Source organism: Photinus pyralis, unplaced genomic scaffold (genome assembly GCF_008802855.1).
Source record: "Photinus pyralis isolate 1611_PpyrPB1 unplaced genomic scaffold, Ppyr1.3 Ppyr1.4_LG4, whole genome shotgun sequence".
NCBI classification, from domain to species: Eukaryota; Metazoa; Arthropoda; class Insecta; order Coleoptera; family Lampyridae; genus Photinus; species Photinus pyralis.
Window position 1 is genome coordinate 23,119,939 of NW_022170511.1, and position 11,949 is coordinate 23,131,887.

The window sequence follows — 11,949 nt, forward strand, 5'->3', positions numbered from 1 at the left end:
TACAACAACAGAAAGTGTAAGCGACAACCACGCAAGGAGCAGTTACCACATCACCTTCACAAACAACAGAACATACAACGTCTCCCGCAGTAGTTGTTGGAACTTCACGTATCGTTGTCTCTGCACGAGTTGTAGTTTCATTTGCCAGGGACGTTGTATGTTCTGTTGTTTGTGAAGGTGATGTGGTAACTGCTCCTTGCGTGGTTGTCGCTACACTTTCTGTTGTTGTATATCCAGCAGTAGTTGTTGGAATTTCACGTATCGTGGTCTCTGCACGTGTTGTAGTTTCATTTGCCAGGGACGCTGTATGTTCTGTTGTTTGTGAAGGTGATGTGGTAAGTGCTCCTTGCGTGGTTGTCGCTACACTTTCTGTTGTTGTAGTTCCCGCAGTAGTTGTTGGAATTTCACGTATCGTCGTCTCTGCACGTGTTGTAGTTTCATTTGCCAGGGACGTTGTATGTTCTGTTGTTTGTGAAGGTGATGTAGTAACTGCTCCTTGCGTGGTTGTCGCTACACTTTCTGTTGTAGTTCCCGCAGTAGTTGTTGGAACTTCACGTATCGTCGTTGTCTCTGCACGTGTTGTAGTTTCATTTGCCAGGGACGTTGTATGTTCTGTTGTTTGTGAAGGTGATGTGGTAACTGCTCCTTGCGTGGTTGTCGCTACACTTTCTGTTGTTGTAGTTCCCGCAGTAGTTGTTGGAACTTCACGTATCGTCGTTGTCTCTGCACGTGTTGTAGTTTCATTTGCCAGGGACGTTGTATGTTCTGTTGTTTGTGAAGGTGATGTGGTAACTGCTCCTTGCGTGGTTGTCGCTACACTTTCTGTTGTAGTTCCCGCAGTAGTTGTTGGAACTTCACGTATCGTCGTTGTCTCTGCACGTGTTGTAGTTTCATGTTGCCAGGGACGTTGTATGTTTTGTTGTTTGTGAAGGTGATGTGGTAACTGCTCCTTGCGTGGTTGTCGCTACACTTTCTGTTGTTGTAGTTCCCGCAGTAGTTGTTGGAACTTCACGTATCGTCGTTGTCTCTGCACGTGTTGTAGTTTCATTTGCCAGGGACGTTGTATGTTCTGTTGTTTGTGAAGGTGATGTGGTAACTGCTCCTTGCGTGGTTGTCGCTACACTTTCTGTTGTTGTAGTTCCCGCAGTAGTTGTTGGAACTTCACGTATCGTCGTTGTCTCTGCACGTGTTGTAGTTTCATTTGCCAGGGACGTTGTATGTTCTGTTGTTTGTGAAGGTGATGTGGTAACTGCTCCTTGCGTGGTTGTCGCTACACTTTCTGTTGTTGTAGTTCCCGCAGTAGTTGTTGGAACTTCACGTATCGTCGTCTCTGCACGAGTTGTAGTTTCATTTGCCAGGGACGTTGTATGTTCTGTTGTTTGTGAAGGTGATGTGGTAACTGCTCCTTGCGTGGTTGTCGCTACACTTTCTGTTGTTGTAGTTCCCGCAGTAGTTGTTGGAACTTCACGTATCGTCGTCTCTGCACGAGTTGTAGTTTCATTTGCCAGGGACGTTGTATGTTCTGTTGTTTGTGAAGGTGATGTGGTAATGTGTCATTTGCCAGGGGCGTTGTATGTTCTGTTGTTTGTGAAGGTGATGTGGTAACTGCTCCTTGCGTGGTTGTCGCTACACTTTCTGTTGTAGTTCCCGCAGTAGTTGTTGGAACTTCACGTATCGTCGTTGTCTCTGCACGTGTTGTAGTTTCATTTGCCAGGGACGTTGTATGTTCTGTTGTTTGTGAAGGTGATGTGGTAACTGCTCCTTGCGTGGTTGTCGCTACACTTTCTGTTGTTGTAGTTCCCGCAGTAGTTGTTGGAACTTCACGTATCGTCGTCTCTGCACGTGTTGTAGTTTCATTTGCCAGGGACGTTGTATGTTCTGTTGTTTGTGAAGGTGATGTTGTAACTGCTCCTTTCGTGGTTGTGGCTACACTTTCTGTTGTTGTAGTTACCGCAGTAGTTGTTGGAACTTCACTTATCGTCGTTGTCTCTGCACTTGTTGTAGTTTCATTTGCCAGGGACGTTGTATGTTCTGTTGTTTGTGAAGGTGATGTGGTAACTGCTCCTTGCGTGGTTGTCGCTACACTTTCTGTTGTTGTAGTTCCCGCAGTAGTTGTTGGAACTTCACGTATCGTCGTTGTCTCTGCACGTGTTGTAGTTTCATTTGCCAGGGACGTTGTATGTTCTGTTGTTAGTGAAGGTGATGTGGTAACTGCTCCTTGCGTGGTTGTCGCTACACTTTCTGTTGTTGTAGTTCCAGCAGTAGTTGTTGGAACTTCACGTATCGTCGTCTCTGCACTTGTAGTTTCGTTTGCCAGGGACGTTGTTGGAACTGGCATTGTAGTTGTTGGTCCTTGTGTTGCGGTTGTTAGAACTGGAGTTGCAGTTGTTGCTCCTTGTGTTGAGGTTGCTAGCAACGGAGTTTTAGTTGTGGGTCCTTGTGTTGCGGTTGTTGGAACTGGCGTGGCAGTTGTTGGTCCTTGTGTTGCTGTTGTTAGGCCTGGAGTTTTAGTTGTTGGTCCCGTTGGTGTGGCTGTTGGAACTTCACGTATCGTCGTTGTCTCTGCACTTGTTGTAGTTTTATTTGCCAGGGGCGTTGTCTGTTCTGTTGTGTGTGCTGTAAGTGTGGTAATTGATCCCTTCGTTGTGATCCCTACAGGTTCCGTTGTTGTAGTTCCCACCGTAGTGGTGAGAAGCACACGTCTCGTTGTGGGCTCAATTTCACTTGTAGTTTCAATCGCGTGGGAGGTTAGTGCTGTACTTGTGATCTCCTCAGATGTTGTCAGTTCTATATTCTGCTTCATTGTGGCTGGTCTAGTTGTCGGAACTGTACTTTCCGTTGTTATTTCATATGCATGCTTTGTAGTTTCATTATGTTGGAGTGTTGTCAGATCTGTTTTTTGGGGTATTATTGTTTCCGTGAAAAGTTGCTTTCTTGTTGTTTGAATTGCTTGTTCTCTGGTAGTCTCAAGTGCGTGTGTGGTTGTTTTGCTATCTTCTGTTGTTGTGAGTTTTTCTGCTTCTGTCTCTTCAATTGTGCATATTTCTTGTTCTTCGTTTGTTGTAGTAGTGTATGTATCTTGTGATGCATGCGTTGTAACTTTGTAATCATCACGTGTGCTTTTCGTGCTCATTGTGGAAGCTGTTTGGCTAGACGTAAATGTTGTTTCCTTTTTCGTGTCAATTGTGCTTAACACGTCTTCTTCTCCCACTTCAGTTGAACACTCCTCCTGTTCATCATTAGTTGTAGCTTTTTGAGACGACTGTGTGGTAGTAACAAAATCAGATGTAGTGATTGTTTTTTGTTTGGTAATCTCTTTTGTATAGGTTGAAGATTCCCAGTTTGCTGAGGAAGTAACAGTATTGGTTGTTAATATTTGCGGTGTTGTAGTAGTTCCCACTGGGTGATCTTCCAAAGTTGTAGTTTCTAATATCACCGGCGTGCTAATTGAATTTGTGGTGGTGGTGGTTTCTTCTGCGTTTATTTCGTGTGAACACTCCTCTTGGGTTTCACACGTTGTACTTTCATGGAGTTTGATTGTTGTCTGGGCGGCAGTACCTCCTTTTGTTCCGGTTGTTTCATATTTTGTCGTTGACATTTCCGCCGCCTCCACCGTGGTAACCAGTTCAGTCGGTCGCTCTGTCGTAATAGATACTTTCGCTGTTAAGTCCTTCTCCGTGGAGCACTCTTCTTGGCCAGTCGTAGATTCTTGTGTGTTAGTTTCGTGTCTTATAGACGTTGAAGCTGTGTATCCAGAATTTGTGTCTGTCGCAAATTCAGTGGAACACTCCTCTTGTTCAGTTTCGTTCTCCAATGTATCGCTTTTTGTTTGTCTTTTAGACGTATTTTCTACTGTTACATCTATTTGTTTTGGTGGTAGAGTTTTTGCATCCAAAGTTGTCTTATCAAGGTTCTTAGTCGTAGCTGCATTATTTGAGGATTCGGTTGTGCAATCTTCTTCTGCAAGATCCCTTGATGACAGTTGCCCGATTTCATTGGAGCAGGTTTCCACCTCGTTTATTTTTGTTTGGGGTGGTTGAGTACTACCTTCTCCGTCAAACTCTGTTGAACACTCTTCTTCTGTCGATTTTGTAGATTTAATGGATACTTCTGGTGTTTCATCGATTGAAGCGTCTGTTGAACATCTTTCACCTCCTGTGGGCTTTGTATTAGGTGTGGTTTGCTTTTCAGGACTGTGGGGGGTTTCTTCTGTAGCAAACTCAGTAGAGCACTCATCTTCTGTGCTCAAAGTTGTCACCTGTTTTAAGTGTTGTTTTGTGGTATATTCTGTTGAGTATGTTGTGTTCAGATACTTTGTTTTTGTGTTACGCTCTGTGGCGCATTCATCTTCTTCCGTCGTACTTGAATTAGATTCGCTACTTTCAAAATCACCCGTGTCCCTTAAAATGGTGGTATTAAGGTTTTTTGATTTAAATAGCGATGCCATCAACCAGTTCATGGTGGTTGAACGATGACTGTCATCAGTGTCCATTATTGTCGGTTCTACGCATGTGGTGTTCATATTTGTGCATCCGCTACTATCGTTGCAAAGATGGCACACGAGACCGTTGGGGCATTTTTTAAGGTCGCCATCCAAATAATATGTGCCATTATCATAAACGCAATCGATAAATTCTGTTTCAGATTGGCATACGTACCCATTATTGTCTGGGCACTCAATTCTTTCTTGGATGCCTTGGGCAATCTGGAAGTTTAAACAATGTGGTCATTGCATCGAACCGAGAAACACGTAAGGACAGACATAGAAACCCCGCGCTAGATTGGGGAGGTATTATTAAAGCGGCAAATTAAATGCACACCTACACCTTCCAAAAATCAAAGAATAGTGCAACTCTAGTGTTCCTTTGCCATTTTCAATTCTGGGGCTTAAAGCATTATGGAAGAGGAACGTCCATTACGTTGAAAGTCTTTTACGTTTCGCGCTTATCTCTCATTTTTTTCAAATATGGGTATTCCGTGTCCCCATTATTTAAATAAAGCGATACAGCCTAGCTTATCTGTTTGCTAATATACGTTCTCACAATTCCTGAAGAAATGCAATTCTTATCTCTGACCTCGGCTACTACGTAAAGAATAGAAGAAATATAACTCAACAGGAAACTTACCAAAAATAACAATAAGGAAATTAAAGCAAAATTAGACATAATTTCACTCTTGAACTTAACTTACTTTCACTACCACATCTTATTGATACTAAATTCAATGAGGCAAATGAATGTCGTTTTAGTTATTATCTTCAGAGGTTGGCATGTATCAACATTTACTGAGACAATTTATGAGGTGTTACTACCAGTAGATCGGAACGTAAGCGCTTTTGCTATGACATAATTGACAATAGTTTCCTGTGGAATAGGAAAACAATTATTTGCAAAAATTATTAGGAGGTCTAACAATTTCGTGGCCGTTTATTAGAAAAAATTACGCAGTTTAAATTGTTTAAGAATGAATGTTATCAGTGTAAACAAGGAATACGTCTACTTTGGACATTAACCAAATACAGAGTATTAAGTACCGTCCCTGTTTAAAATTGCCTTCAAGAATATGTAGAAAATTTTCAGTGTCCTTGAACAATTGAAAGTTAGCAAAATTGAAAATTTTAAAATTGAACACCCTATATATTTGTCCTTCAAAGTGTAGGGATACGTGAATTTTATGTTTATTGCCTTATTATTTATTTATTAACCCTAGCCTTTCGGCTTCGAGGACTTTTTGTTGTTCTTCTGTAGATATTTTGGCAAGTGTAGTGTTTTATTTCTTTGTACGTGGTATTGTAGGTGCTGTTTTCTATTCGGTTGATTTGGTATTGTAATTGATTGTCTTTGTCTCTCTCCTTCATAATCATTTGTATATTTACTCCCTCTCTCTTTAATCTTTCCGCCTCATCTTCTGCATACCCATTCCTTTGGAAATATCTTCTTCTTTCTTCTGTCCACTTTGCTTTTTTGGTCTTCTTTCTCTCCTTGAGAATTTCTTTTAGTAACCCGTTTTCTCCTCTTTCCATCCTTTTTTCGTATTTAACTGCTCTATATCCCGCTTCTATCCTCATCTTATCTTCTTTGGTTTCCTCCAAAAGTATGTAAGTTGGGGTCTCTCTTGCCAATCCTAGGATCAGTTTTAGGTATTTGTTTTGTATCCTCTGTCTCCTTCCACCCCCATATTTCTGCTCCGTACATCACTATGCTTCTAATCAGGTAGTCGAACATCATTTTCTTGATTCTATAGCTGTTTTTGAATTTTCTTTCCGCTATGCTCCATATCTGCGGTATTAATCCATTTGCTTTTTTCTTTATTTGTCTTATATGAGGACTTGGTCCTCCGTTTTTCATTAGTGTGTACCCAAGGTATTTAAATTCCGAAACTTCGACTATTTCTCTTCCTTCTTTCTTCCTTTTGTAAAAACCATTATTTTTGATTTTTCTGTGTTTATTATGAATTTCTTTCTAACTGTGTGATCAATTCCTTCATTTCTGATTGCTTTGTTGCAAGGAGCACCATGTCGTCCGCGTATGTGAATGACCATATCTTTTGTTAATCATTTTCCGCCAAAAAACAGTCTGTGTGTTTGTTATTGACTTTAACTTTACTCTTTGTGTTGCTGTCGATATTTTTCTTTTCCAAGCTCTTATATAATTCGTTCCTGTCTAGATTATCGAATGCTGCTTTTAGATCTTTTCCAGTTCTTGTTGTACTGCGTGATTTATTATGTATATGTTGTTTATCGTCCCCCTTCCCTTCCTAAAGCCCATTTGTATGTCATCTAGTATCTCCTTGTCCTCAACATCTTCATTTAAGCGGTCGTTTAGTATTTTAGCGTTAAGTTTGTATGTTGAGTTTAGGAGTATTATTCCCCTATAGTTTTTAACTCGGTTTTTAATGTCATCTTTGTTTCTTTTTTTTTGTATATTGGGCATATTTCTCCTTCTTTCTAACTTTCCGGAAATCCTCCTCCTCTCCACACCCTGTTAATTGCTGTTTCACACTTTCCGGCGCATGTATTATCATCTCATTTGTTATTTGACCTGGTCCAAGAGCTTTCTTTTTTTCATCTTTGCTATTTCTGGTTACATTTCTTCTTCCCGTATTTCTTCATCCTCTTTTTCACTTCTTCTTTTTGTTTTTTCCCCTGTGAAGCTTATCTGTCCGTTTAAACTTTGTATAAAGTAGTTTTTCGCTGCTTCTTCTCCAATATCGTCCGGTATTCCTTTTCCCCCCTTTGTTTATAAATTTCCACACTTCATTTTCGTTTTTGATGCTTTGTATTTCTCTTATTTCCTATTTTTGTAATTCTTCTTTTCTGCTTAGCATGTATCCTTATATTCTTTCTTCTTTGTTCTGTACTCTTCGCCTGTGTATTGTCCTGTTTTCCGGGCTTTTTTTGTAATTTGTTTTTTTTTTTCTTTACATTCTTTGTCCCACCACTTGCTTCTTCCTGGTCTTCAGTTGTTTATTTTTGATGTTTTTTCTGTCACCGCTTTAGTTATTGCCTTTGTGATTTCGTCTAGTGCAGCATCACAATCAGTTTCTTTGAATTCTATCTGCTTTAGATGTTTTCTAAATTTTTCTATTGTTTGTTATGTCCAGATTTGTCTCGTTTTTGTAATTTCTTTTGTTTGCTTTCATCGTTGTGGATATTGGTTGGTGATCGGGTTCTATTCTTTGGTCTACTTGAAAATTTTTTAAGTGTTCTTTCCCTTTTTCATTTAGAATAATATAGTCTATTACCGACTGCCCTCTGCTTCATATGTATGTATATTCTCCTTCTTCGTCTCATTTCACGTTTCCGTTGAGGATGTACCACCCTTTTTATTCTACGAAGTCAACCAATTCTTTCCCTTCTTTATTTGTCACGTTATCTTTCGATTTTCTTTTGCTTTCTTCTTCTGTGCGAGCGATCCATCACCCTTCCTTGCCTATCCGCGCGTTTATAATCCCCTCCAATTATTATAACGTCATCTTCCGATTCTTCTATTATGTTGTTCAGCTCGTCCACTATCCTTTTCATATTCATGTGATTGTATAATGTAAAATCTCCATCTTTTAGTATCATTTTTCTTTCTTGTATTTCATTTTCGTGTTTCCGCATCATTTTTTCAGTTTTAATCGTTTTTCCTCCTATTCCTCCCATATACAGGGTGGTCGTTCACGGAGGGTAGTATATGATTGTTCTAATATACCTATAACCAAACCAAGAAAATATTCAGAATCGTATTCGACGATCATCTAGTCCCCAATATCGTATTGGTCACTTTACGATCGATGCTGATTTTCTTTCTTAATTTCTTCCTCATTTCTGTTTTTCTGTCTAGTTTTGCCAAATTTTCTCTTTTTTTCTCTGCTCCGTCTCTTTCTCTCTAATTTCCTTATGCGGTATTCCTGCCAGCTTGAGGAAGATGCAACAGCAGATAATTTTTTCCTTTTGTTTCATGTAATTGGTAGTAGTTGGTTGGTTTTCTGAAGAACCAGAAACATAGCTTTCTTGAAAGGAGTGGGCATATTTTACTTCTCCAGATTCTCCCTTTATTGTTATTTTTTCTAATGTCTGTTTTTATCTCTGTCTGTTTCAATTGGTTTACAGTAGGTAAGTAAGGTCTATTCTATTCTACTCTGTTCTGGGGGGATACGTAGCCGGGTGGCACATGGGGTCCTAGACCTGAGAAGATCCTCTGTTCTCGTTAACCCAGCTACTAAGTGAAACATGTATGAGTGTTGCCGAGTAACATAATATGAGTAACTAGGTAATTGCCAATCCAGCCAAATAGCACGAGTGCGTTTAAATTTTTCAAGTTTAATTGGTGCATATTGAACATAACTAGAATCCTCTGAACTATGGTTCATTACTACAACGCTTAAAACCAACCTTTTTAATTTGGGGAAAGATACACAGAAATCAATTTTAAAATGTTGTTGCCATGCAGAAAACCATCCCTGTGCAGTTTTTTCTATAACATGAGCTAAGGCTTGCGTTTCAGTCTCCTCCGCGCGTTTTGTAAATTTTCCGGGATTTCTGCAATAGCATCCAATGCTAATGAAAATTATAATAGTTATATAATATGTAGGTGCTTTTATATATTTGACAGATGTATCAAGGTTATTTCCACCATTACCGCTTTGTTTATTGGAGCACTGTGTGATAATCCACCCTTATGGTTACGCAACACACCTTTGCATCTGAAACAAAAATATGACATGCTCTGTATATAACCAATCGACCGTTTTGCGCAGATGCCGTATACTAGGCGATTTTCGTAACGAAGCTGGGGGAAAAAGAGCGTGGCGGAAGAAAGAAGAGGGCGACGGGGTCGACGGAGGGCATCACGCGTTCCCGGTTTTTATTCTTGATTATTTTGGTTGTGGTGTTTTGAAGGTAATTACAGGTAAGGTAGTAACCGTTTTATTCTTTCTTGTACTAACCATGAATCATTGAATTTCTTGCCACAATTTGATATTATTTTCATTTTGCTGATTTTGCATAAACTACGGTATCTAAATATGGCTTACTCCATGCTTTTGTTTTTGGATACCGTTAGATGAATCTTGTTTGTTATACTGTATAGGTGATTATGCCATTATTTTGTTTTATTAAGTATTTATTTCTGTATTCACTAGGAGTTGATTATCAGTGCGATGTTGCTCTGTCCGATTGATTCGTAACTATTCCGTGCGGGAAGTACCTAACACAATTTGATTGTTCGGTGTATCTGTTACTTTCTTATTCTTGGCGCGCTGCAGTTCTTGTGCGTTAGCTATACGAAGGGGGGCTCTCTTATTTGATGTTTCGATGATTGTGTGTGTGTGAGTGGTTCATTTTGTCTTTGTGGAGTAGGATTGCAGTTCTTAGCATCTTAGCAATGCGAGATATTTAGTGGCCTTCTCATTAACTTTTCCTCTATTTAAAATATGTTCTGCTTAAGCGATAATCGATTCACACGAATACTTGCTATTGGCATTCTCACATGTACTTTTCGTGTTAAATTAATTTATGTTAACTGAAGGCTGGAGTAGAGCCACACCATTTTGTTGTTTCCTATGTACGTGCCATTTATTATTTTACCAGTTGTGTTATCTCAATTGATCGTACAGGTATTTTGATGTGTTTTTGTACTGAATTGATTTATCATGTTTTCCACTGCATTTATGATGTCTTGTGTATTTTGTTTTTATGAACTTGTTTAACCTTTTCGCTGCTAAATTAAAAATTCGAGTGTCAACAGCCTGTGCTAAATTAAAATTGTACAAAACGTATATTTACGTACGTCGCACTGAGAGAAATCGTCGCGCGTATATGTATATACGTCATCAGCAGATTGATTTGCAGCACCCAGCACGTGCATATACGTGCACAGCAAGGTTGGGAAGTAAAGCTCAATGTATTTTATGGGAGGGGCATGACAACAAAATGAATGCGCACATGTGTTACCTGAAACCGTTTTTAGCGTACTGGACAAAACTAAATTGGGTCGTGTTGGTACTCGTTGGAAAGCTCACGATGGTGTGCAAATGATTGCAGCACGTAGATATACGGAGGTAGCACAGACTTTTAAACAGGTACAACGTATATATATACGTACGTCGCACACAGATTCTGCATTTTCAGAATGTATATATGTATACGTGCGCAGCAGTGAAAAGATTAATTGCGTTTGATTTGATTATCTGATTTTTATCATACAATTTGAGAGGTTTTATTCATGTGTATGTTCTCTTGTATTTTATTGCTGTAGGTGATTTATTTCATGTATTTTGTGGCCTATGCCAGGGTTTTTGTTCCGTAGAAGGTTTCCCTGCTATGGTCTTGTTGTGTGCGTAATATATTTATTTGTTCTTGTCATTTCTTACGCACAAAAGTTCTGAACTGCCATCCAAATTCAAAAGTGCCGCGAAACGTCCATCGTTTCGACTTGAAAGGTAGGGTGGCTCTGCTTGTAGTTTTTCCCAGAGTTGCCAACGGTAAGTATAGGGTAAGTCAACGTTTTCAGTGTCGGCTTGATAGACCCCTACGACAATTACAATTGTTTCGATATTCCGCTGCCCGGTTGACCATAAGTTCTCAAGTTCCCAATATCCCCCGTCCCTGACGCCAGAACCACGCCGGGGAAACCAGCCCTATAGAGGGTGCCCTTTTCAGAAAACAAATGAGTATCTAACGAACAACAATTGAATTTTTTTTAATGAAAGACATCTTTTCATTAGGCTCATTTGATAGATTTTTTTTCTCTTTTCGATGATTTTTCAAAAAAATTTATTATAATTAGATCAATAACATTACTCCAGACATACTACATCAAAATAAAACAAATGACCGATTACGTTTCTTATTAAACCTTGAAGGCAAAACGAAATTAGCAGTAAAATGGTTTTCATCGTAATGAATGTTCAAAATATTCACCATTTACTGCAAGGCAGTGGCATAACCAAATCGCAAAAAACTTGAAATAAAAATTAATTTCTTCTATACGAATGATAACGTGTTGCGTCATTGACAAGAGAAAAAAATCTCTATCAAAATGAGTCTAATAAAAATGTGCATTGCTATTTTAAAGAATTCAACTGTTTTTTCTTATTCATTTGTTTTCTAAAATAAAAACAATGGAACCCTGCCTTATTATGGGAAAGAAAATGTTAAACAACTTTTATATAGACAAATTTTGTATACATTCGATATTTACCGAGATATATACTATATTCCATACATAATGGGCACCCTGTATAAGCTGCTTGGCTGCTTCTGGTGGAAAGACGATACAATGAATAACACCTTTTTGAACCTATATGCAACAGAACATACACCTATGTAGGAGAAGAAATAAACCGTATCAAAGTAGTTAAAGTCTACAAGGGGGCCGTGATAGTATAGAAAGACAAAATTCCAAAACGACGCATTAGCACATTTTCGCTATACATAATTAATAGGTACCTTTTTAGTGCATT

At 39.1% G+C, this 11,949-nt stretch overlaps 2 protein-coding genes across 2 annotated transcripts in view; both read right to left on the minus strand.

Moving 5' to 3' along the window:
* The window catches only part of LOC116169017 (mucin-2-like), a 7,634-nt gene extending 6,740 nt beyond the window's left edge, over window positions 1–894 (minus strand). The window contains exons 1-2 of the mRNA XM_031485049.1: window positions 859–894; window positions 4–721 (exon numbers count right to left, since the gene is read on the minus strand). Of these exons, the coding sequence (XP_031340909.1) occupies window positions 4–721; window positions 859–894 (754 nt within the window). The remainder of the gene's footprint in view (window positions 1–3; window positions 722–858) is intronic.
* Window positions 891–4,492, minus strand: LOC116169018 (mucin-5AC-like). The gene is made up of 2 exons (XM_031485050.1): window positions 1,599–4,492; window positions 891–1,542 (listed from the first exon to the last, which is right to left on the minus strand). Exons 1-2 carry the CDS (start codon window positions 4,490–4,492, stop codon window positions 891–893), a joined length of 3,546 nt encoding a protein of 1,181 aa, XP_031340910.1.
* Between the last annotated feature and the right edge of the window lie 7,457 nt (window positions 4,493–11,949).